At 42.3% G+C, this 23,239-nt stretch overlaps 3 protein-coding genes across 4 annotated transcripts in view; 2 read left to right on the top strand and 1 right to left on the bottom strand.

Moving 5' to 3' along the window:
- fancd2 (FA complementation group D2) overlaps positions 1-8,924 on the top strand; it is a 64,633-nt gene extending 55,709 nt beyond the window's left edge. The window contains exons 41-44 of one of the 2 annotated variants that reach the window (XM_067998448.1): positions 378-524; positions 1,572-1,646; positions 3,019-3,108; positions 8,704-8,924. In XM_067998448.1, the coding sequence (XP_067854549.1) occupies positions 378-524; positions 1,572-1,646; positions 3,019-3,108 (312 nt within the window). In that variant the 3' untranslated portion in view covers positions 8,704-8,924. Of the gene's footprint in view, positions 1-377; positions 525-1,571; positions 1,647-3,018; positions 3,109-4,764; positions 6,865-8,703 lie in introns of those variants that run through there. The other variant, XM_067998447.1, reaches the window with a different exon arrangement.
- LOC137334029 (FANCD2 opposite strand protein-like) lies at positions 7,275-12,197 on the bottom strand. The gene is made up of 2 exons (XM_067998449.1): positions 11,814-12,197; positions 7,275-8,892 (listed from the first exon to the last, which is right to left on the bottom strand). The coding sequence occupies exon 2, from the start codon at positions 8,890-8,892 to the stop codon at positions 8,353-8,355; it is 540 nt and encodes a 179-aa protein (XP_067854550.1). The 5' UTR covers positions 11,814-12,197; the 3' UTR covers positions 7,275-8,352.
- Positions 12,198-12,576: 379 nt separating this feature from the next.
- brk1 (BRICK1 subunit of SCAR/WAVE actin nucleating complex) lies at positions 12,577-23,016 on the top strand. Its single transcript, XM_067998446.1, has 3 exons — positions 12,577-12,734; positions 19,020-19,102; positions 21,148-23,016. Exons 1-3 carry the CDS (start codon positions 12,617-12,619, stop codon positions 21,172-21,174), a joined length of 228 nt encoding a protein of 75 aa, XP_067854547.1. The 5' UTR covers positions 12,577-12,616; the 3' UTR covers positions 21,175-23,016.
- Positions 23,017-23,239: the final 223 nt, after the last annotated feature.

The raw sequence follows: 23,239 nt of genomic DNA, 5'->3' as shown, positions 1-23,239 counted from the left end.
CTAAATTTTCCAATCAGCCATATTTTAATGTCAGTGGTAATTTTTAAATGAGGTACCATCAGTGTTAAAGTAGCGTGGATCAGAAAATCCAACCTATTGTCTGGAATCTGTAATGCAGTTAAATGTCCACAGAGCATCTGGGCTGGAGGTGTTACTTCTCAAGAAAATGGGTGAGAATCCAGTTAATATTTTCGAGTGCCCTACTAGTACAAGGGTAATACCTCGTCTAACATTAATAGTGAGTAAACTTTAGGTAATGTTGCCTTGTTAGTGCATTTTGATGTTTATAACTGTAGTGTCAATCAGGAGTACGTGGATTTCTGGGCTTTACTGTCAATTCAATGTCTTCTTCCCATCCCTGCTGGCTTAATTTGTAGATCAACCAGGATACTAGTCTCACCAATCACGTCCCACTGCTGAAGAAGTTGTTGGAATTATTTGTGTACCGAGTCAAAGCAATGTTAACCATCAACAAGTGCCAAGAGGCATTCTGGCTAGGAAACCTCAAAAACAGAGACCTGCAGGTAAGAATAAGTAAGCGTAGATTTATGTTTGTAGGTTCATTAAAGTGGAACGGTATTCTGCTGCATTGTCACGTGCTTATCAATGTGTCTCAGTTGCTCTTTGTTACCATACTTTTGGATGTAAAAATTGCTGGGTTAGAAAGTTAGGCTAGTTCCTGCTAAGCCACAAATATTCCTTCCTACACACTCCTCCCTCCCTCCTCGCTGTGTTGAAATCAAGAATCATTGCATCATCTTCTGCTCTAACTCTCCCCAGCATCTCAATACTGGTGACTTTCTTATGCCCTTCAATCTTCATTTCTTCTACAATCTGCAGATTTTTTTTCAACAATTATGGACTATGGTTAGATGTACATCATGTTAGGCATCACCTAATCATTACTTCCTCATCTACCTCATCATCTTGTTTTATTCTTTTCAGCCTTGCTGGTGACTTGCATGATGGACATTTGTCACCCCCCCCCCCTCAAGTTTCTCAATTTTAATTAAATCATTTGAATGATGGGGGGGGGGGTTTAAGGCCACTTCCAGCATTGGTCTGGAATTGGCTGCAAGGGGGAGCTCGGTAATGTCATCATTGTACTACCCATGCTTCTTAAATAATGATGCAAAACTTAAAGCTGTGGTACACTCCAGATGTGTAACTGTGGCAAACAATCGCAATATCTTGTACTGTGCATAGTCAAATGGGACAATAAGTTTCCTCCATTGTGTGGTATCAAATCAAAATGTTGTTAAAACAGGAGGACAGCCCAATGGGGAATCTGGTTTGCTGGCAGGATATGGGCGTATAGTGAGTTCCTGATGTTGAAGATGCGAAGACGAAAAGCTAGGTGTTTCACAACAGGGCTGGAGAGTAAATCAAAGGATGGGTCATCATGGGTTGCTTTCATGCATGTCCTGGTGGCTTGTTCCAGAGAGACAGTTACCCCCGTCTACCCACTTGAAAATTGTGTGTATGTTTGACCTGAGCAACACTTTAGAATGAAATCTTCGCTGGAGCAAACACTTCCGCGGTTCATTGATTTGACTCTTGTTTTCACACAGGGAGAAGAGATCTTGTCCCAGCAGGAGATTGGGGATGATGAAGACTCACAGTTACCAGAAGATGATGCAGAAGAGGTAATCTCTTGTGTGGGGGGGGGGGAACGTCACAGTAAAATAACTTGCTGTAATTGTGCAAAAAACACTAGTGTTGCTCAAGGCATAATATTGCATCAGCTGATGGGAAGAGAACTAAAACCAATTAAAACTTGGGTATGGTTATCAGACAGTAATTCAATCAGTAGATTACAAAGACTTGTATTTGGAATAATTCATACCAGGGAGCAAGTTACAAAGGTTCAGATGGTGCCTTAAATATACAAGAATGATTCAATGAGGGATATTAACAGCCAGCTACTTTGTCATAGTATAATTTTAAAAATGAACCCCCCCCCCCCCCCCCACAATTGCTGTACAGGTAAGTGTGCCCTATAGTGTGATACTAAGCCATGCAGACTAGAGCGGTCCAGGGTTTGATCCTAGTCACTGTTTTAGCTGCTCTCAGCCAGGGTGATGGTGAGGGCACTCAAATTGGTTTTGCTCTTTCCACGCTACTAAGTGGAAGGATGCAGGTTGATGTCTGTGATTTCCTACAATATACGTTTCTGATCTCAACCATGAAGTGGAAAGAAGGTGCCAAGGAGAGGCCACATATTCCGGTGGAGAGAGGGAGGGATAATCACACCAGGGAACACCCGTGTCCCAGAGCAATGGTCAGGAAAAAGGGGGTGGGGACCCTTAACATTGGGTCTCTGCCCCTTTTATGTCACCTGAGAATTTCTGGGACTTCCCCTGAGCTGCAGGGTAGGGCTGATGAGGCCGGAGAGGATGTTCCCAGCCTCCCATCTCAGTTTCCTGGAGTAGCGTCCGTGGGGTGTTCAGATGCAAGGGTTCCCTGGCACACTGGCTTGTGCCAGGCGCCTTCTCAGATCAGAAGATTTGAGGGGGTCCTGCAGCAAGCTGAAGAGAAGACCCAGGGTAAGTGAGATTCTTCTTTCCTAAACTGCCACCAGTTCTTCGGGCCTTGACACCTTCTAGCTGCTGATTTCCAGCAGCAGCCAGAAGGCCCCGAAGTCAGCGGCCAGACCTGCAGCTGCACTGCGTTATTCTCCCCTGTTTTCTGGCGCAAGGCTTTGCCGGGGGTGGTACCTGCACCAGGGGCTGCAATTGGGCCATGTTAATAGCACAGTACATCAAATTCGCCGATGGCTCATGCGGGACAGCAGAGCGCCCTTTGTGGGGAGGGGACCAGGACAATCAGAGCCTCGGACTTTTGTTTATCTGATAGACTGCAGCAAAATAGTGTGTGTCAGTAAAGCTTCCAGTCTGAATATTTAATATTTCAGTAATCCATAAAGACATATCGACTGAAACGTGGAAATCTTGGTTTACTTTGGTATCTACAGAGGGGACGGAGAAAGCTTTACAGAATTTGTTTGTTTTCTTGCAGGAGATTGAGGAGGAGGAGGATTGTGAGTCAGACACAAGGAAAGCTACAAGGGATGATGAAGGAAGTGCTGAAGACTCTGACAGTGATTAGGTCTGTATTTACTGTACACAGCGCCACTGCATAAAGCAACTGGAAGCTCCTTACTAATTAAATTTCAGAATGCACATATATCACTCGGTGCATGTCATCTGGTTATTTCCTAAAGTGCTGGACAGTTTTCAAGTCTTAGGGGGTTCCTTTTTTCTTCATAATTGGGACCAATTTTGAGGTCAACAGTTCTTTGTCCCCTTGCCATCTGTAGGCTTCCTGAGACGTATCTCAACAACTACTAAAAGGTTTAATTTCCGCCGGTGCCTTACTGTGTAACAGTCATTATAGAATTCCTTTATAGACTATTTTAACTCAACCGCTCACCTATTTAAAATAAACGGGTCAACAGCTGTGTTGAAGTAATGCACAAAAGGATTTTATACAAGCATGTTGAGTAGTGCGCTAACAGAGGAAATCAAACCCAAATCAAGAGTGGGCTGGGGTGACTTGCCTCCCGTATCATGTTGGATTGTTTGGTCTTCACTGGATGCCTTTCTGTGATGAGGCAACTGAGGTAGGAGACCACAGATCAGATGTTCAAGAACTATCATGTGGTGGTACAGCACGTGAAAGCACCATCAAGCCTCCCAGTAAATCATAGAGCACTGATGGAGGCCATTCGGCCCATCGTGCCTGTGCCAGCTCTATGAAAGAGCTATCCAATTAGCCCCACTCCCCTGCTCTTTCCCCATAAATAATCTGAAAATAATGTATTTAAATTTTCCCTCCTTCGGGTTAGGAGTTTAGTGTATGTTATTGTTCATGGACTGGCAACCCAGAGATTGTGAATTCAAATTCCACCATGGCAATGTGAGAGATTAATTCAAAAAATCTGGTCATTTGCAGGCTGGCGTTAAGATTAAAATTATCATGAAAGCTGCTGGATTGTCACTAATATCCTTTAGTGAAGGGAATCTGCTACCCCTATCCAGTCTGACCTACATGTGACTCAAGTCCCACACTCCATAGTTGACTCTTGATGCCCTGTGAAGTGGTCCAGCAAGCCACACAGTTGTAAAAACAATAGAAGCAGGCCCAACATCACTTTTTCAGGACAGCTAGGGATGGGCAATAAATGCAGAATCGCCAGTGCTGTCCATAATCTGAAGGACAAAGAAAAAAGTATATATTTTTGTACCCAGCGTCACCCTAAGTCACACTTCCAACTATTGATGACAGGCTAGAGGCATTTGTGCTGAGGGCTGGGGAGGCCCAATGGATTGGTTTATTAATGTATCACCAAGGAGGTTTTTTTAAACCCATCATGGCAGGCCCAAATCTCTGCTAAAGCTGTTGGAGGGAGGCAAGGAATATAGGCTGGGAGTCACTCCTCTGCATAAGGGAAAATCAGTGGATTTCAGTGAAAATCAGTCGCACCTATCTCATGTTTGCACGCTGCTTGCTAGCCAGTTAGAGAGCAATGTAGGCATCATGGTCAGGTTATGATGTGAATCCCAAGGAGGGCAGAAACCTGGAGTGAACAAAAAGGTGTGTTTAGGTGGGGAAGTTGAAAGAGAACAGAGAAGGAAGTTAGTTTGAATTTCTGGTCTTTTTTTAAGGAAATAAAAATATTTTTCTCTTACCTGAAACCCCTATTAATTTCAAAGTTGTTGACTAACCGTCCTAATTCATTTGTATTCCTTTCCCTTATTCCAGGTCAGTACTGGAGTTATGGATTGAGACTAAGGAATAGTCAACAGTGTTATGTCCCATCTTCTATTTGTGTAATGCAGCTCATTGGTCTGCATGTAAATATGCCCAGAAAAAGAGAACTTGCCAAATCACTCAAGTGGGAAAAAAGTCAACTTGGGGAATTAATATATTGTGAAATATGTAAAATCATATAATGCAGCATGAAGGGGACTTCAATTCCTATAGTGAAGGACTGTCTTCCTTATCTTACTTGCTGTTTCCTCCATTTTTATTACTATGAATTTTTCTTACACTTCTGGTCAGAGCATTTGCATTTATTTTATTGTGCCATCAATTTCATGTTTGAAATTTTGCATTTAAACAATACAGTCCATGGGAGCACTGGTGCACTGCAGCGTGGAGAGCAGAACACTGGCTGTGTGGAGCAGAGTGCCAGCGCACCGTGCTGTGGGGAGCAAAGCACATCTGACCATGATGCCTACATTGCTCTGTAACTGGCCTGCAAGCGGTGTGCAAACATGGGACAGGTGCTACTCATCACTGATTTTCCCTTATGCAGAGGAGTGACTCCCAGCCTGTATTCCTTGCCTCCCTCCTACATGGTGGTACATCAATAAACCAATCCATTGGGCCTCCTCAGCACCCAGCACAAATGCCTCTGGCATGAATTGGTGAAGTATGCGTTTCTGTCCACGATTCCCCGTGCTAATCTCTCAGTTCTGCTGTTATGGACAAGCGCCAAGTGAATGCCAAGCATTTCCACAAAGGAAGGAAAAATTGACGGGAGAGTCATCCCTGATCTGTGTTCACGCACCACCTACCAGCTGGTACCTTAGGGGAGAGAGCCGTTTTCCTGCCCTACCCTTTCTGCCATGGGTGGTGTGGAAGGACCATTGAAATAAATCTGATTTAATCTATGGACTCACTAACTAGCCATTTGTGTGCACAGACCATCTCCCATGGGCCTATTCTCCTTTAGATCCATTGAAGATTTGGTAACTAACCTCAGTTTGAGGCAGACTCTGGTGACTGCCTCAGCCAGAGCAGCTTACCTATCACTATTGGATGGTACTTCACTAACTAACGTTCAATAGTTCTGAACTGTGGAATGAACAGTCGAAAGTACTGGCATTAAGTGGCTCTTTCGCGACTTAAAAAGCACACTTCATATTTGTTTGATGTATTAATATGCCACTTGTGACCCAACATCATTACAGATAAGATCAATAAACATTATAAATTTGTAGATTTTGAGGCTGAGCTACTCGTGAAATGTTTTCTGCACCCTGACCTGATATTTGTTGTTTATATAAAATAATGTCATAGGGTTTTACACAGGATGTAGCCAATCTTAATTATGTAATTTACAAAAAAAGAGGTCTTGGAGACCCAGGTGACCTAAGTATAAACAGAGTGTGCTGTAAATTTTAATTATCTACTCTTAATTTAAAGTCAGTTCATTTCGAGTGATCTGATGATTCTGATTTTTAGCACCAAATTCCACTTTGTTGTGTTATTTACATTGCTTAATCCAAATTATTGGATAATTCAAATTTTCTTAGCCCACGTACTGACTGAATTATTAGTAGACTGTACAGACTAAAAACTAATGACGTGTTTCTGGTGAAGTCACATTGCTGCCATCTTACCATAGGACAGTGTATCAGATTTTGCTGTTGAGAGTCACTTTCCTGAAATTTTAAATATTCATTTAATTTGAATTGGAGATCAGAGGTCATATCGGGCAGGCTAGGGAGGATACTTAGACAGGGGAGTTGATATACATTTTTTAAAATGATGGATTCCAGTGTAATATATTGGAGTTACATTTCACAGGAACACCATGTTGCCCTTCGGACTAGGTTTGATTAGATGGGAACTGGCTGCAAAATTCCACTGCACTGCCCTCTGAATTCCATCTGAATGTGTTACTGTAAATACAGAACAATTATTTTCAATAATAGATGAGGTCCTGCAGTCCCTTTTATGCTGCTCAACAAAGTGTGTTTGTTTTTGATTGTATGGGTTATCTGACTCAATTGTAAACTAATGTTTTGTTAAGTTATGCTGCTGTATAAAAATTAATAAAGTCATTTAATTGACTGTTTTTATCTGAGATTTTTTTTGCACATCCCCTTTCAAATAATTGGGATGAACATTATCAGATATTTTTTTGCTTGAAAAATTACTCCTAAACTATTTCTTAAATTTGGTCATTGACCAGAGCATTTTGGTCATGAAGCAGTGACACCCAGTCCAGGGCCTGTTTGGGATCAATCTATCCTTCACCCGTGGCCATTGGTAAACTTACCTTTGCACGTGCCTTCACTCATAAGCCACCTTGCTGTGGAATATTGACCCAGCTGAACTCTGTGCTGTTTTCTCTTTTTCTTGCCCTTCAGCAACAAGAAGCAAGGAAATGCTATGAGGAGGCAAGGTTATTGCAGGTCGCCCACACAGCAAGTGATGGAGTGCTATTAAAACAGAACTTTTATTAGAATTATTAGTGGACCTATAATTTTGTTCTCTCCGACGTCTTACAATGGCAAGTTATCCATATACCACTGTGGGGAATCGTGCAGATGCTCCGTAGCACAATATATTGGAGCTACATTACATTGCACTGCAACACAATGCTGCCCCTTGGGCTTAGGTTTGATTATGTACTTAGATGGGGAATGGGTGTAAAATTCCAATGTACCGTACTGTGTATTTCATCTGAATGTGTTACTGCAAATATAGAACATTTACTTTCAATATTGAATGGATGAGGTTATTCAGCACCTTATGCTTGGAATGCCCGGCCTCCAAACCTGGTAACTGCCCACAGTTGGTTTGGCATTGCACATTGGAAATCGGGCGGAAACATTATGCTGCCTTACAAGCTGGTATCCCTGTAAGGAAAAAGACAGCCACATCCTAATTGTTAATAAATGATTTTTTTTCAGTTGTGGATGAATTCCAATGTCTTGGAATCATGTTTAGAAAACATAAAACTGATGGAAATAAAAAGTAATAAAAATGCCAGTTTTATTTTGGTTGTTCCTAAAGTCTGTCTTCTCTAAAACTTGATTTTTTTAAAAAATGGTCTTATCTAATAATTTGTTGAATTTCATCCCTATTGGCTGTATTTTGTCTGTGTAGAAACAGATGGGACATTGTAGTTATAGCCAACTATGGTTTAGGGTCGGTTGATTCTCAGGAAAAAAAAAAGGAATTATGAAATCACACAACTCATTCAGCTCCTGATGAAACTTTTCCTGAACACACAAATAGTGGCAATAGTAACTTAATGTTAAGCCACTTCCTGCCCAGTGCTGTTCATGATTTTTATTTTGAAGGAATATGCTTAAAGGGCCCCGGTTGGAAACCGAGCAGAAACATTATGCTGCCTCACAAGCTGGTATCCCTGTAAGGAAAAAGGCAGCCCATCCTAATTGTTAGCTACAGCAGTTGTGGAAAAGGTCAACGTGTATCCTGCTGCCCTAGCTGAAGGGATCTGTAGGGAGGAGCAATAGGAACAAAAGAATATTTATTTTAAGTTTTAAAAAAAAATCAAAAATGTCTTTTAAGACACAAATTTTGCCAGTATCAAATTGAATGTTGTAAGACGTAAAAACATTTCTGGTAAGCTGTATAAATCAAGGTGACAATCCTTAATAGTTGTTTGTAAATCATCACGATGAGATTAATTTTAAATCGCCCAGCTAAAATGGGTGTGGGGGAACCAACACTGATAATCTCAGTGAAAGCCGATCCTTCGGAAGCTTGGAAGCCCCCCGCCAGTTTTGGGGCTCCGGTGGTGATGGCTCTCCCGAATACTGAATCGACAGAGCTGAGTTTGACGGGTTGAGGTTTGTATACGACTGTGGTGGTGTTGTGTTCAGTTTCTGAAGTGTAACACCACGTTTCGGGAGTGACTTTTCCTGTTTCCACAAGTAGGTCCAGGAGATTCCAGTCATCGGTTACGACGTCATCTTGCAGGTAGAGGGCCACCTCCTGGTCTGACGGGGAGGGCATCTGAACTGTCTCTGCTCCATCTAGTTCCCTGAGGGAACTTGTACTGTATCCGACCCATTGGAAACTCTCCTCAAATGGAGTCCATGGATCCCACAGCTGATATGCAGTCATCTTCAATCGTAAAGTTCATGAAAAGGAAAAAAAAAGTCAGTTATCAACTTTTCATTTAATGCTTGTGATGAGAAAAAAAAACAATTGCACTGGTTGTGCAGCTAATAAAAAAACACTGACCATATGCCATAGTTGGGAGTATTGTGTGCAGTCATGGGCACCCCTTATCAGAAGTGTATTAGAGCAACGGAAAGGGCATGGTGAAGTCACTAGAACGACACCAAGGGTGAGAAGTTGTAATTATGAAGAAAGGCTTGAAAGATGAGGCTTTTACACAAACAAAGTAAGTTGAGGGGGATCTAATAGAAGTTTTCAAAATTATTAAAACATTTGAGTGGCTGAATGGTGACATTGTTTCCATTGGTTGGTGAATTAGTAACAGACCTGAAATGTGAGAGTATTAAGGTTTGACAATGTAGCAACAATACAGGATTAGGGAGAGGGAAATCAGCCAGAGTTCCTGCTCTTGATTGCTATCCAGTACTCCCTGCTGGAGATGTGTGTGTGTGTGTGCGCGTGTGAACGATAGGTAAGATAAGGCTCCACACCTGAAATACTGGGCCAGAATTTGCTGTCAAAATAACGGTGAGGCTAATGGCTCTTGCCATTATTTATGCGCAAATGCTACAGCAACTTCAGGCGAGGAGCAGATGCGCAGTTAAACGCTGAAATCCAAAAGTTACTGTCCGTGATGCACCGCTCCACCATTAGCTTCAAAAACGGCATCTCGCCGTCTGCCTCACCATTGAAATGCATTGAATGGCGTGAAGTTGCTGTATTTGCGCGGTAGATAGGAACTAAACTCGCCACAGAAAGTCAAGTCTTGTCCATTTCAGTCTAAGTACCCTTTTAAGGGTGTAATAAGTGTTAATTACTCCAGTCAACCTCTCTGGCACTGAAAATTAACTATTACATGTGTGGAGTCTCATTCCTTCAGGTTTTAATTGTTGTTGGAGATTTTTAAAATGTAAAATTTAAATTAAAAAAAAACTTTTCCTTTGTTTTTTTTCTCTCAATCCAATCTTTCCCTCTTTTTATTTTTTTGTACCTGATTTGACGTTGAATTCACCCTCTCTAATTTACACTTCCTTGCGCTGTTAATTTCACAATCCTCCAATCTGATTGGTTAAGGAGATACACAGTTGCTTGCCCTGTTCACTCGGGTCCCAGATGCCCGGTTTCCCTCACTGCGACGTTATCAGCTCGCACTTTCAGCAACTTGCCACGCCAAAAATTTAGATGCCCTGCCACAGCAAATTATGGTCCATTAACTTAACTGTTCTCTCCACAGATGCTGGCTGACTTGCTGAGTTGTTTCCAACATTTTCTGTTTTTGCTACAAGACAGGACAGGATGTGGCTGTGATGCTACCCTGGGTTGGAAAGATTACTGGTACTTGGGTGAATTGTGCCAGTGGAAGCATAACTAGAAAGGAATCAATGCCATGGGGGAAGGAGGAGAGAAACTTGGAAACGTTTTAACCAATGGAATATTTTCATGCCAAATGAAATTTTAAAGAAAGAAGTTGCATTTATGTAGTGCCTTTAACTACCTCAGGATGTCCTAAAGCACTTTACAGCCAATGAAGCACTTCTGAAGCATAGTCACAGTTGTAATGGAAGGTTTCACTGCAGCCAAATTGTGCACAGCAAGGTCCCACAAACAGCAATGAGACAATCTGCTCTTTAGTGATATTGGTTGAGGGATAAATAAATAAATAAACAGGAAACCAGGGAGAACTTCTAAAGGAAAGCCAGGACAAATATAAATATCCCCCACACCTTTCGCCCCACCATTGGCAGCTATGCCTTCAGCAGTCCAGGCCCTAAGCTCTGGAATTTCCTCCCCAAACCTCTTTGCCTCTCCACCTCTCTCCTCTAAGATGCTGCTTAAAACCTATCTCTTTGACCAAGTGTTTTGTCATCTGTCCTAATGTCTCATTCTTTGGCTCGGTGTCAATTTTTGTCTGATTACGCTCCTGTGAAGCACCTTGGGACGTTAAAGGCGCAAGTTGTATAAACCAGAGCTACAAAAGTGAAATTGGAAAAGCTAAGAGGGAGAATGAGAGAAAATTAGGAAAAAGAATTGGAAAATGGGGGTGGGGGAGGAAGTGACTCAGGCTCTTGCCAACTGTTTATTCAACAGCACTGGTAAAGGGCTGGGAGCAGGTTACCCCCAGCCTGTCTCTTAAAGTGTGTGTTGTGTATTATAGGGAGATCTAAAAAGCAGTTGGAAAGGGAATAAAGCACAGAATAATGTACTTTCTTATTTGCTACAAATCGTTTTTGTTTAAATGTGCTGACAAATCCAAATAAAGGGTCAAGGCTAGTAATTCAGGCCAGCACTGTGGGAGAACCTTCACCACACGGACTGCAGCGGTTCAAGAAGGCAGCTCACCACCACCTTCTCTAGGGCAATTAGGGATGGACAATAAATGCCGGCCTTGCCAGCGCCGCCCACATCTCGTGAACGAATAAAAAAAATTCAGAACACCACCAAGTGCGAAACGATTGTGATAAAAGACATGATAATGAAGTGATATTTTAACCATGTCCTCTGGAATTCTCTTCTGAAACCACTGTTCCTCAATACTTCTCTCCCTGCTTTCAAAACCTCCTTACAAATCTGTCTCCTTAGCCATGCTTCAGTTCGCCTTCCGCAAATTTCTCCATTTCTTGCTTGTTGTCAAACTGTGTCCCTTGTAAAGCGCTCCCAGACATTCTGCTTATGTGAGAAGCGCTATTATAGAAGTTGTTGAAGTAATGGCGAGGTGATGCTGTGGCTTGAATTTCAAAAGTCTGCAGGTTATGGGGTGGGGGGGGGGAAGGAGTGTTGTAGGTTTGGGGACCGAGAAACAGTAAATTAGAGCACGATTCGGTATGAAATGACATGAAACAATAAACGTTTTAGTTAACACTCACCTTTAATTGATCAAAAGATCAGGATGAAAAAAATAAATTAAAGAAGGTAGGGCTATTTTTTCAAATCCCACCTTCTACGACTCTTTATAAGATTTGTCTGCTTCGATGAGTCGTGGCGTAATTTTGTTAGGTTGCTTAGTTACCTGAAGACTGAGAGTGTTAATGTTTGACTCTGTAGCAACAATTCGATACATTGACACTGACGTCACAATGGAGGAACATTATGTGTTATAACGTTCTAGAACTTTAATACTAAATTTTAGAAACCGAACGTTCCAAGTAGAGCCCGTCAGACTTCAACTGGTGCCGGAGAGTTTAACTAGTCGGATGAATCTGTGTTACTATTTCTATGTTTATGAATGAACTTGCGACCAGTTACTACTACTACTACTACCACCACCACGTTTAACCCAATGACAACTTGACCAATTGAATTGTTCTCGCCTTTTACCCATTGTTAATTACCCATTCATTAAATCGCTAGTTAAACCAATCTTGTTGCTTCTTCAATAAAACCAATCGAAATCTAGATTTAACCACTTGCTAACCTATTGACCAATCGGATTCTTATTTTGCGCCAAAGTCTTTTGCGCCCGCCTTCACGTTTAACCAATAGAAACTCCTGTTTCATCCGTCGTCTCGCCGGCTGCTCTTCTGACCAATAATCTTTGGCTAATCCGCACTTCTGGGTTAGATGTGACCAATCTGGTTGTTCGATTTATTCTGTGTCTTGGACGGGCGATGCGAAGCCAATCAGCGGAGCGATTGCAGGTGGGGTCGGGGGACGTGGTTGTGCTTCAGACATGGCGGGGCAGGGCGATCCGGTGCAGAGAGAGATACACCAGGACTGGGCCAACAGAGAGTACATTGAGGTTATCACCAGTAGCATCAAAAAGATAGCGGATTTCCTCAATTCATTCGGTAAGGAGCAGCAGCCAGTGAATAATAAATAACCAGCAGTCACCAAAGGAGAGCTTCCCCATTACACCCACTCAATCTGGTGGGACCCAGTAGTGCTGGGGTCTAGGGCCTGGCTCGGGTTATATCCTGTGTTAGTTTGTCTCTGACTTGACGGTAGTGGGAAAATAAAATTGTATCTAATTTCCAGTTATCGATTAAAGGGGCAGAGGTTGGGCGAGGGGGAAGGAAGAGAAATTCCAATTTGTTGACGTCTTGTCCGGTTACGGTTCCTTAGATATCAGTTGCCCGTTGAAACCTCACCCAAGTACCTGTTCATCATGTGTGAACCTAGATAGTGATTGTTAGCAGCTATTTAGAGAAGGTTGAGAGGCGATTTGATAGAGGTATTCAAAATCATGAAGGGACTAGATAGAGAGAAATTGTTCCCATTGGCGGAAGGGTCAAGAACCAGAGGATGTAGATTTAAGATGATTGGCAAAAGAACCAAAGGTGACAGAAGGAAAAACTTTTTTACATGGTGAATGATTATGGTTTGGAATGCACTGCCAGAGGGGGTGGTGGAGGCAGATTCAACTGTGGCTTTCAAAAGGTAATTGGATAAGTACTTGAAGGGGAAAAAAATTGCAGGGCTACAGGGAAAGGGCGGGGGAGTGGGACTTGCTGGATTGCTCTTGCATGGACTCGATGGGCCAAATGGCTTCCTTCCGTGCTGCAACTGTTCTATTTGACCCTGGCAGCATCGCAGTTATTTGCAACTGATCTTTATACATTTGGCTTCAGCAACCCCTGTATCACCCCAACTGCCACCCAGGCTGAGATCGGCAAATTCAACAAGGTCTAGACATTAAACCTGAGACTTACCTGGTCTGTAGCATTGAGTATTGCACCACACAGTGCATTCACTCACTAAGGTGGGGAGGGGTGGTCTTGAATATGTTTTAAATTATCTGTAATAAATAGACTTAATAACTGTATATATTAGAGATAGTCGTGCTCATACAAAAATATAATGCTAAAAAATCAGAAGCATTGTGGGATTCTTTCACACATGAAAGAACCTGTTGAATGTCCCAATGCTGGTTGTTTTCCGAATTGCCTGCTACCTTAAGTTAACCAGGCCCTAAACTGCAGTGCACTGTGATCCACCAAACTGAGTATCTGCAAAGAGAAAATTCTCTTAATTCTATAACACCAGTGTGTCCAATGTTCCATATTAACAAAAGCTGTTTTAGCTCCTACTTCACCCTGTTGGCTGGACACAAAAGCTCGTCATCCATTTATTTCTTGCCTCCAGTTTCCAACCACTCCCTCAGTACTGCACTGCTGATTATGCGATCGATCTTCTAGTGAACCCTCAACCTTTTGACTCTAGGTGAAAGTGCCATCAACTGACACCAAATTGAGCATGCTCGTTGGGTTAACAGTGTGTAAGTTTCTCGAATCCTGAGTTTTACATTTGCAAGGAAGTGTGGTAGTTGTACGAGGGAAGGTCTATACGGGAAAGAGGGCCTTGAAAAGCATGTCTTGAAATAAGATTGCTTTCCTAGTCGCAATGAAATTTCCTAGTTTTGAAGTGTTGTCTTTCTGCCTGTACCTTCCTGTAGCACACTGTTTGGATATTTGTGAGAATCAATTAAGACTTGCTCTCTGATTTCCAACTCTTCCCCCACTTTCCCCTCTCCTGTCCTCCATCAACTTGGCTGAGGTGAGAGTCTCACTTGAGTGAGCTATAAGCACGGACATGTGACTTGCCGCTCTGAAGTCTGAGACGTGTGTTTCGCTGAGGAGTGGAGTGGTTCCAGTCAAGCAATTCATTTCACTTTATCTCATGAAACGATATGGGTCAGTTCCTCATTAGTTGTGTTGAGAACTGACTCAGGAAGGCAGATGCAAACAACAGGCGATCCTATGTTTTAAACTTGCAACCAGGGCAGAAGTCCTGTTATTCTTACAAGACAGGTCTTGATGTCTTTTGCAATAAAGATGTCTTAATCTCTTTCCTACAAAAGTATTCAGTTTTTAAGTTAATTCGGGTGTCGTAAAAAAAAAGGGGGTTACAAATCAGTAAGAGAAATTCAAATATTTACTTACTTTTCGACTCCCCTCTAGCTCCAAAGATTGATCCCTAATCTTTTCTCCCAATTTTACCCCTACCCCCAAAAATTGAACGTCTTCTGTTGTTCTCCATTTACATTTTGGCATAAAAAGAGCATTAGTGCACTGACTGTTTTATACCGTGAAATGATACAATGCCGTGGTTTCAAACAAGATTAATTTATGGTACGGTATCTGTGGGGAGAGGGGGTGTTAAAAGAAGGATGGGCACTTTGCAAAGTGCTCTGCTCTCTGACATCCTCGTAAGTGATTATAGGAGGCTCGTAGAGAGAGGCCTAGTTAATGATTTTTGTTGTCCAGTTTTCTTTCCTCCTCCTCTTGAGAGTGCTGATTCTTACTAGGGTACAGTTCCAAGGGCGACCGCTGCTCTCTGTCACCTCGCCCAGGTGCGATGTGTAGACAGCGGGCAGAACTTTCAGCTTCGGTGAGGGGGTAAAACAGGTGGCCGCGGATCGGCCCTCCCATGGACTTTGATGGAAAGGAAAATCAGATGGGATATATAATGGGCGGCCAATCCACTATCGCCCGTTTTACACCTCTGCCAAAGTTGAAAGATCCTTGTCTGTACACAAGTATTTCCTGGCAAGGGTCATTTGATAATGATCAAGAGCAGAAGCCCTGGCTGATTTATTTTGCCCTGCCAGGCTCAGGACAGTATAATGCCTCTGCTCCTGTCTTGACTAAAATCAGCCATCCCAGTACAGATCAGCAATTCAGCCCGAGGTCATTCTAGCCTGTTTTACTCACTACTGCACAGGGCAGGGCATTTACCCACTGAGTCAGTGAAACTTTTTTTTAAGAAACTTAATTTTGTTTCTCCAGTAACTACATAGAAAGAAAACCCAAGGAGGAGCCAGCAGTCTACATTGAGCTGTTCACAGTATGTTCTTGCAGTAGGGACAGGAGTAGGCCATTCAGCCCCTCGAGCCTGGCTGGTCCTCACCTCAACTCCGTTTACTCGCCCTAGCCTGATATCCCTTGATACTCTCACTTAACAAAAATCTATCTCTGCCTTGAAAGGTCTAATTGTCCTAACATCCGCAGCCTTTTGGGGAGAGACTTCCAGATTTCTACTACCCTTTGTGTGGAAAAAAATGATTCCTGATTGAAAAGATTGACATCAATACAGTATTTAAATATTGGCAGCTGCTTTGAAAGAAAAAAAAAGCCTCATATGAACTGCGACCATGTGGTGCTGGGTGACTGAGTTGTAAAAACAGCAAAGCTCTGTTGCAAAAACATCTGTTTCCAAAACTTTCTTTTTTAATGAGGTATTCCTATTTCCGTGTGGCTTAATGGAAAAAGCTTTTTCGACTTATCGGGACAAGTTTCTAACTTTTTTATAAAGTGCAGGGAATGAGGAGACTGAATCTGTTGGGTGTAAATAAATCAACAACAACTACTTGCATTTATATAGCGCCTTTAACATCGTAAAACGTCCCAAGGCGCTTCACAGGAACACTATCAAAAATTTGACACCGAGCCGCATGAGGAGATATTAGGACAGGTTGGTCAAAGGGGGTAGGTTTTAAGGTGTGTCTTAAAGTAGGAGAGGTTTAGGGAGGGAATTCCAGACCTTAAGGCCAAGGCAGCTGAAGGCGTGGCCGCCAATGGTGGAGCGATTAAAATCAGGGAAGTGCAAGAGGCCAGAATTGGAGGAGCGCAGTGATCTCGGAGGGTTGTAGGGCTGGAGGAGGTTACAGAGATAGGCCATGGAGGGATTTGAACACAAATAAGTTTCTGTTCGTGTTGGCTTTAGATGAAACTGCCGTGCACAAGGCGAAATGAAAGGACAGAGAATTACGTGAAAGGCTGTAATTAACAGATTCATCTGCCTGATCGGTCGCAGTGACCCTGTCTACAGTAGAAATAAAAAGGGAAAAAAAAAATACAAGGGTATAAATCTGAATCAAAAAATAAACAGTGCTGGAAGCAAAGAGCTGATCTGTCGGCTTCTGAAAAGAGAGAAGGCAGATCAGTGTTCATCAGGGTCTAGCTCTCGTCTAAAGGATTCCCATCAGAAATATTAACCTGTTTTTTTTTCATTTCAGATTTTAATGTTTCTGATGTAGTCCCTTGGGGTTAGACACTGATCAGCAGTCCAGAGGAACTACATGAGAAACATTAAGCTAACGTGAGGAGAGGCAATATAAGCTAAAGGGTACTGTTTAAAAGGGGGTGCAGGAACAGAGAGACGGTGTGTGTACACAAATCTTTTGAAGGTGGCCGGACAAGTTGAGGAGGCTGTTAAGGCATACGGGGTCCTTGGATTTATAAATATAGGCATAGAGAACAGAAGGAAGGAAGGAAGTTATGCTAAGTCTTCATAAAACATTGATTAGGCCCCAGCTGGAGTATTGGGTCCAATTCTGGGCACCACACTTTAGGAAGGATGTCAAGGCCTTAGAGAGGGTGCAGAGGAGATTTACTAGAATGGAACCAGGGATGAAAGACTTCAGTTATGTGGAGAGATTACAGAAATTGGGGTTATTCTTTTTAGAGCAGAGGAGGTTAAGGGGAGATTTGATAGGTGTTCAAAATCATGAAGGGTTTTGATGTAATAAATGAGGAGAAACTGTTTCCAGTGGCAGAAGGGTCGGTAACCAAAGGACATTGATTTAAGGTAAATTGGCAAAAGAGCCAGAGGTGAGATGAGTTTTTTTTTACGCAGTGAGTTATGATGATCTGGAATGCACTGCCTGAAAGGGTGGTGGAAGTAGATTCAATAATCCCTTTCAAAAGGGAATTGGATAAATACACAAAGGGGATAACATTGCAGGGCTGTGGGGAAAGAGCAGGGCATTGGATAGCTCTTTCAAAGAGCCGGCACAGGCACGATGGGCCAAAAGGCCGCCTCCTGTGCTGTATCATTCTATGATTTCTCTTCATGGATGCAGACAGACCTGCTGTTTGTTTCCAACACTTTGTTTTTAAACCCTGTTCACAGGCTGTGATTTTGCTGGGAGTGAGTTAATGGATTCTCGATGCTTCATGAAATCTGTGTATTGTTACAAGATCAAGATGAATGGATTATTTTGGTATTTTCAAATTGATACTTCTGTTGAGAGGGAGGGGGGAAAGAGAGAGATGGAGATCAAAAGTGTTTAATGCTTCGGACAGACATTTAAAAAATTAATGTAAATATGTATTTAGCTATCTTCCTGTTTTCACTGAGATGGAGAGACAACCAACTTTCCTGCTCCCATCTCACACCACAATGTATTCTAGGCCTTTAGCACGTGTTGCTGCGCAACCTGCCACGGGAATGCTGGGGATGCACATGATTCATCCAGGATTTTTCCCCTCTGTCCCTGTTGGAAGTTTCTGCTATCTGTTTGCAGTCTTTCTTTTCCCCCCTTTACAATTCAACTTTGAAGCAGTTACCAGTGCTGTTACTAAGCATATTTAGCACATTGGCACCAATACTCAACAAGAAAAATCATACTAAAGCCAATGCACGTTAATGTTGTGTCATTACACTTGTGCAATATTCTTAATTCATCACCTCAAATTACTGCCACCGCCATCAGTCTCATTAACATCAGTTCTTCCACAGTCCAAGTGAATATAGTGTGAACATTTCATACACGCATCATTGCTCTTAACTGAAATTCTAGGGCCGATACTGATTATTGGTCTGCGGTTATAAATTTTTAGAAAAATATCCTTTTCTTTATATTTTGTTTTTCTTGTAAAATACAATTCCTCACAAGTGCATGTTCAACGAGGGGCAGGTGCGTGCAGGGAGCATGCGTTGACATGGCAGTGAACTCTGGTGTATTGAAACAAGTTGCATTCCCGCAGTCTAGAGCTGGTTTTATAGTGCTCTAAATGCCATGCTCGTGCTGCCAGCTCCTGACACGTGGGTTTCACAATTACAGTTGCAGCACAAAATAAACTTCCTGGTTCTTTTTACTATCTTTTACTATCTGAGTAGGGTCATGATAGGCGCAATATAAATGCAAGTCTTTGTTTCTTTTTACTGGGTCCTCATGGCCACTGACTGGCCTTAAGGTATTAAACAAGTTTACTTTAGTGTTGCCGGTGTGTCTGTCACACAAAATATAGACAACTTGGGTTTAGTGTTGGTGTTAATTTGGAGCCTTGTGCCTACAAAAGGAATACTTCATGTACACTGAAATCTAAAGTGTGGTATTTTCATTTTTACAGACATGTCCTGCCGCTCCCGGCTAGCTACACTGAATGAAAAACTGACAGCACTAGAACGAAGGATTGAATACATCGAAGCAAGGGTAAGAGGGACCTAGTTGAATTTATTATACCATGGAAAAATTATATTGAGTGGAAAAAGTTTAATTCTCTGGAACTACAGTAAATCGTAGCTTTGAGCAATTGTTCCTCTCCATATTTGCACAGAGCAAACAATTATCTTTTGTGATTTTGCAAAATCCGTTCTAGTAAACCATTGAGGTTTTTGAATGAGTTCAGCCGATATTGTGATGGACATTTCATTCAATGCATTGTCACATGTTAAGGGCTTCACAGGATATTGCGTTTGTGACTTGGAAATTCAGTATCCCCACCCCCCCCTATAATTTATTATTTTCGCCTCTCTTGTAATACCCTTAAACCTTTTCATTCTTGAATTTTGGGCTCGCTGATGAGAAATTGAACTTTCGATTTGGGCACCTGGTATCGACGTCGAGCACTTCCAAGTCAAGTATAGCAGTTATTGCCCCAGCAATGTGTCTTAACCTCACCTGCAGAAGAGCACCTCTCCTGCACTCTGTGAAATTCTCCCATTTCCATTGCTGACTGCCCAGTGGTCTCTGGCATAGTTTTGTGCTGCAAGTCCTTGCCCACTAACAACTGCTCAAACTCTGTTCACAAAAGGACCTTGACAGCCTGTAGACAAAGGGGACTTTCAGCGCTCTGGTCTGGGTTGGCCTCAAATCCCAGCGATGAAAGAGTTTCATTTCGAAGATCACCGACAGTAAATACTCAGCGTCAACCTCACTTAGCAGCATCGAAAAGTGGTTGGCACTTGATCCTGAGTAAGAGAATTTGAGAGATGCAGGACTATTTTATGAGCCCATTTAACAAATATTAGTGCAATTCATTAAAATAAATCACTTGTGTGTAATCCTGCAGAAAAGTGCTGAATATATACTGTCAGACATGGTCTTTTCTCATCTAGTAATTACTAAGGTCCACTTAGTTCGCTGTCTGCCATCCTGGTGGTCGCATGTTACAATGATAATGAAGTTGTTGACTAATCATAGAAAAGGTTTAACCCAGTACATTCGTTAAGTTCGCTGTTTTGAGGGAGGGTGGGATGTACGTATGTGACCTGGCACATTTTGAACTGTGAACTGTGTAGATGTTAACACTGTAAGTGTAATCTTCACCTGTTTTAATGTTCTGTGCTCGTGAGGTTCAGTATCAGATTTCCAAACAGGCCCACTTACCGTGCTTCATAACATGCTGTTCCTTGGCCCACCCCCATCCTAAACTTCAAATGATCTGCATCACTGTTGGAAGCATGGCGGGACATTTTACTGTCAGAATATTGTGGATGCGCAGTGCCCAAAAGCGCACAGTGCCAGTAGATGGGACCCTGCGGGCGCAGGACACAACGGGTCTTTATTTCTGAAGCCTGTCTAGACTGTGGCCGACTTCACTTCAGTGCATTAACACCACAGGCCACAGTCGCGAGACCCAAACAAAAGATAAAGGCATTTACAGCGAACCTTGTAACGTGTGTCTCACAGTCTGTAACTACCTGAGGAACAGGGTCAAGCTGCATTTGTGCCGTAAGAGAGTCGGATCTCACAGGTGTAGGAATAATGTTAACCCCATAGCAGGACTGCTACTGTCATGTTTCTGTTTTCTGTTTTTCTTTGAATGGAAAGAACAAATCTACTGACAATATGGTGGTGTGACTTAACTGGCTTTATTTTAATTTTCTCCGCCCTTTCTCCTCTTCTGAAGGCATCACTGGAGCATGGTTCAATGTGTAGCTTTTAGATGTGGAGATGCCGGTGATGGACTGGGGTTGACAATTGTAAACAATTTTACAACACCAAGTTATAGTCCAGCAATTTTATTTTAAATTCACAAGCTTTCGGAGAGGAAGGAGGAAGTCTCCGAAAGCTTGTGAATTTAAAATAAAATTGCTGGACTATAACTTAGCTTTTAGATATTCAACTAAGTGACCATTCTTTGGGTGGGAGGTGGAGAGTCATTGGGGGAGCTGAGTCCGGCTTAACCATGAATGATATTGTTTGCGCTGAGTGTTTTGTGCTGACGATACACTTTTTTTTGTTTTGATTGGCAGGTTACCAAGGGGGAGACCCTGACCTAAAGCAAGTGCGTCTCAAGAACTGCTTGGAAGTGGGGACTTGATGTAATCATGTCAGAGATGAACGGATACTATCACATGCCTAGCCATCAAACTTTGTTCCTTTCTATCTAACTCTTTGATCATTAAAAGCTTTTAACAAGAGCGTTTGAATAATTCAGACTGCGAGTTCCATGCTGCATTGGCTCCCACATTTGTAAAGAGGGAGCACTGGATTAAACAATGAATGGGGTGGGGGAGGGAGGGGGACAATTGTGCCAACTCTGTGGTGTGTTTTTTTTTCCCCAAGATTTCAAGAACTGTGTTCTAACCAAGTGTAACGCAAGTGGAGCCCTGTCTTTCCATTTTATTCTTGATTAAATAATGTCTAACCATTTGTAATGTTAAGCCTGCCAGTTATCCAGCTGGCTCCTGGATGAGGCGATAACTGCAGTGTTTCTTAGAAGCATTACATATGTAACAATTTCTGGTTTTGGGGGGGAAGGTGGGTGTTACAAATAAATTAGCATTTTATGGTTTATTTTCATTGCTCCAGTGTGGTTCACTATATATTGAAAATAAAAATGTAGAAAAAAAAACTTTTTTTTGTATTATTAGATGGGTATATTGTACCATCATCCACCTGCAGGAAATGTTTTTCTTGGGGCGGGAGGGGGGGTGGACAGGGCAGAGCAGAGGAGGAATTGTTAGAAAAGTTCTAATGACCTCTAAACCTGGCTAATTTCACTTTCCTCTCGATCATCTGGAGTGCCCCATGTGTTGCTGCAACTCGGTTGTTTAGGAAGTGGAGCAGGTGCACAGTTATAGCTTATTATTCACCAAGAATAGTACCTACCTTTTTAAATATATACTTTTTTATTTTGGTAGTCGAATTGCAGTACTAGTGATTCCACAAAGATTAAAGATCGTACTTGCATTTCTAGAGCGACTTTCACCTCAGGATGTCCTAAAACACTTTTCAGCCAATGAAGTACTTTTTGAATTGTAGTCAGTTGTAATATAGGAAACATGGCAGCCAATCTGCGCACAGCAAGATCCCACAAACAGCAATGACCAGATAATCTGTTCTTGGTTGAGGGATGAATGTTGGCCAGGACACCGGGGAGAACTCCCTTGCTCTTCTCCGAAATAGTGCCCTGGGATTTTTTACGTCCACCTGAGAGGGCAGACGGGGCCTCGGTTTAACATCTCCTCCGAAAGACTGCATGTCCGACAATGCAGCACTCACTCAGTACTGCACTGTCAGCCTGGATTTTATGCCCAAGTGCCTGGAGTTGTACTTGAACCCACAACCTTCTGACTCAGAGGCAAGAGTGCTACCCCCTGCACCACAGCTAACACTAAGAAATACTGAGTGGAAAGCATGTAGTAGTGTGGCAGCAATTTTGCCACTAATGTCTGAAAGTATAAAAACTGGCTGAAAATAAGATGTTTAAAAATTACATCTCGCCTGTTCCATGTTGACATAACTTTCTTTTATCCCAGTTCTGGTTTCATTCTAGTAAATCTTTTTTGCACCTTCTCCTACTTTTATAACATGGAGACCAGAACCGTTCACATTACTCCCAAGTGTGGTCTATCCAAGGTTTATACAAGTTTAACGTAACTTCTCTGCTTTTTAATTTCATGCCTCTAGAAATGAGCCCTAGTGCTTGATTTGCTTTTTTTTAATGGCCTAATTAACCTGCGTCGCTACTTTTAGTGATTTGTGTATCTGTACCCTGAGATCCCTCTGCTCCTCTACCCCATTTAGACTCTTATTATCCAAGCAGTATGTGACCTCCTTATTCTACCAAAATGTAATACCTCACACTTATCGATATTAAAATTCATTTGCCAATTACACACCCATTCTGCGAGTTTACTAATGTCTTCCTGTATTTTGTCTCAGTCCTCCTCGGTGTTAACTATATTCCCCCAATTCGGTGTCGTCCGCAAATTTTGAAATTGTACTTCTGATTCCCGAGTCCAAGATGTTTATGTAAATGGTGAACAACAGTGGTCCCAGCACCGATCCTCATGGAACACCACTTTTGACAGTCTGAGTAACAGATTGGCTTCCATCCAC

Source organism: Heptranchias perlo, chromosome 17, assembly GCF_035084215.1.
Source record: "Heptranchias perlo isolate sHepPer1 chromosome 17, sHepPer1.hap1, whole genome shotgun sequence".
Taxonomy (NCBI): Eukaryota; Metazoa; Chordata; class Chondrichthyes; order Hexanchiformes; family Hexanchidae; genus Heptranchias; species Heptranchias perlo.
Note: the sequence above shows the minus strand (reverse complement) of the source record. Positions and strands in the feature narration are given on the sequence as shown.

Coding starts and splice junctions, on each gene's coding strand:
- LOC137334029 (XM_067998449.1), bottom strand. CDS start 8,892: ATGACTGCATATCAGCTGTGGGATCCATGGACTCCATTTGAGGAGAGT.
- brk1 (XM_067998446.1), top strand. CDS start 12,617: ATGGCGGGGCAGGGCGATCCGGTGCAGAGAGAGATACACCAGGACTGG. Junction 12,735..19,019: donor GGATTTCCTCAATTCATTCG/GTAAGGAGCAGC, acceptor TCATTTTTACAG/ACATGTCCTGCCGCTCCCGG. Junction 19,103..21,147: donor TTGAATACATCGAAGCAAGG/GTAAGAGGGACC, acceptor TTTGATTGGCAG/GTTACCAAGGGGGAGACCCT.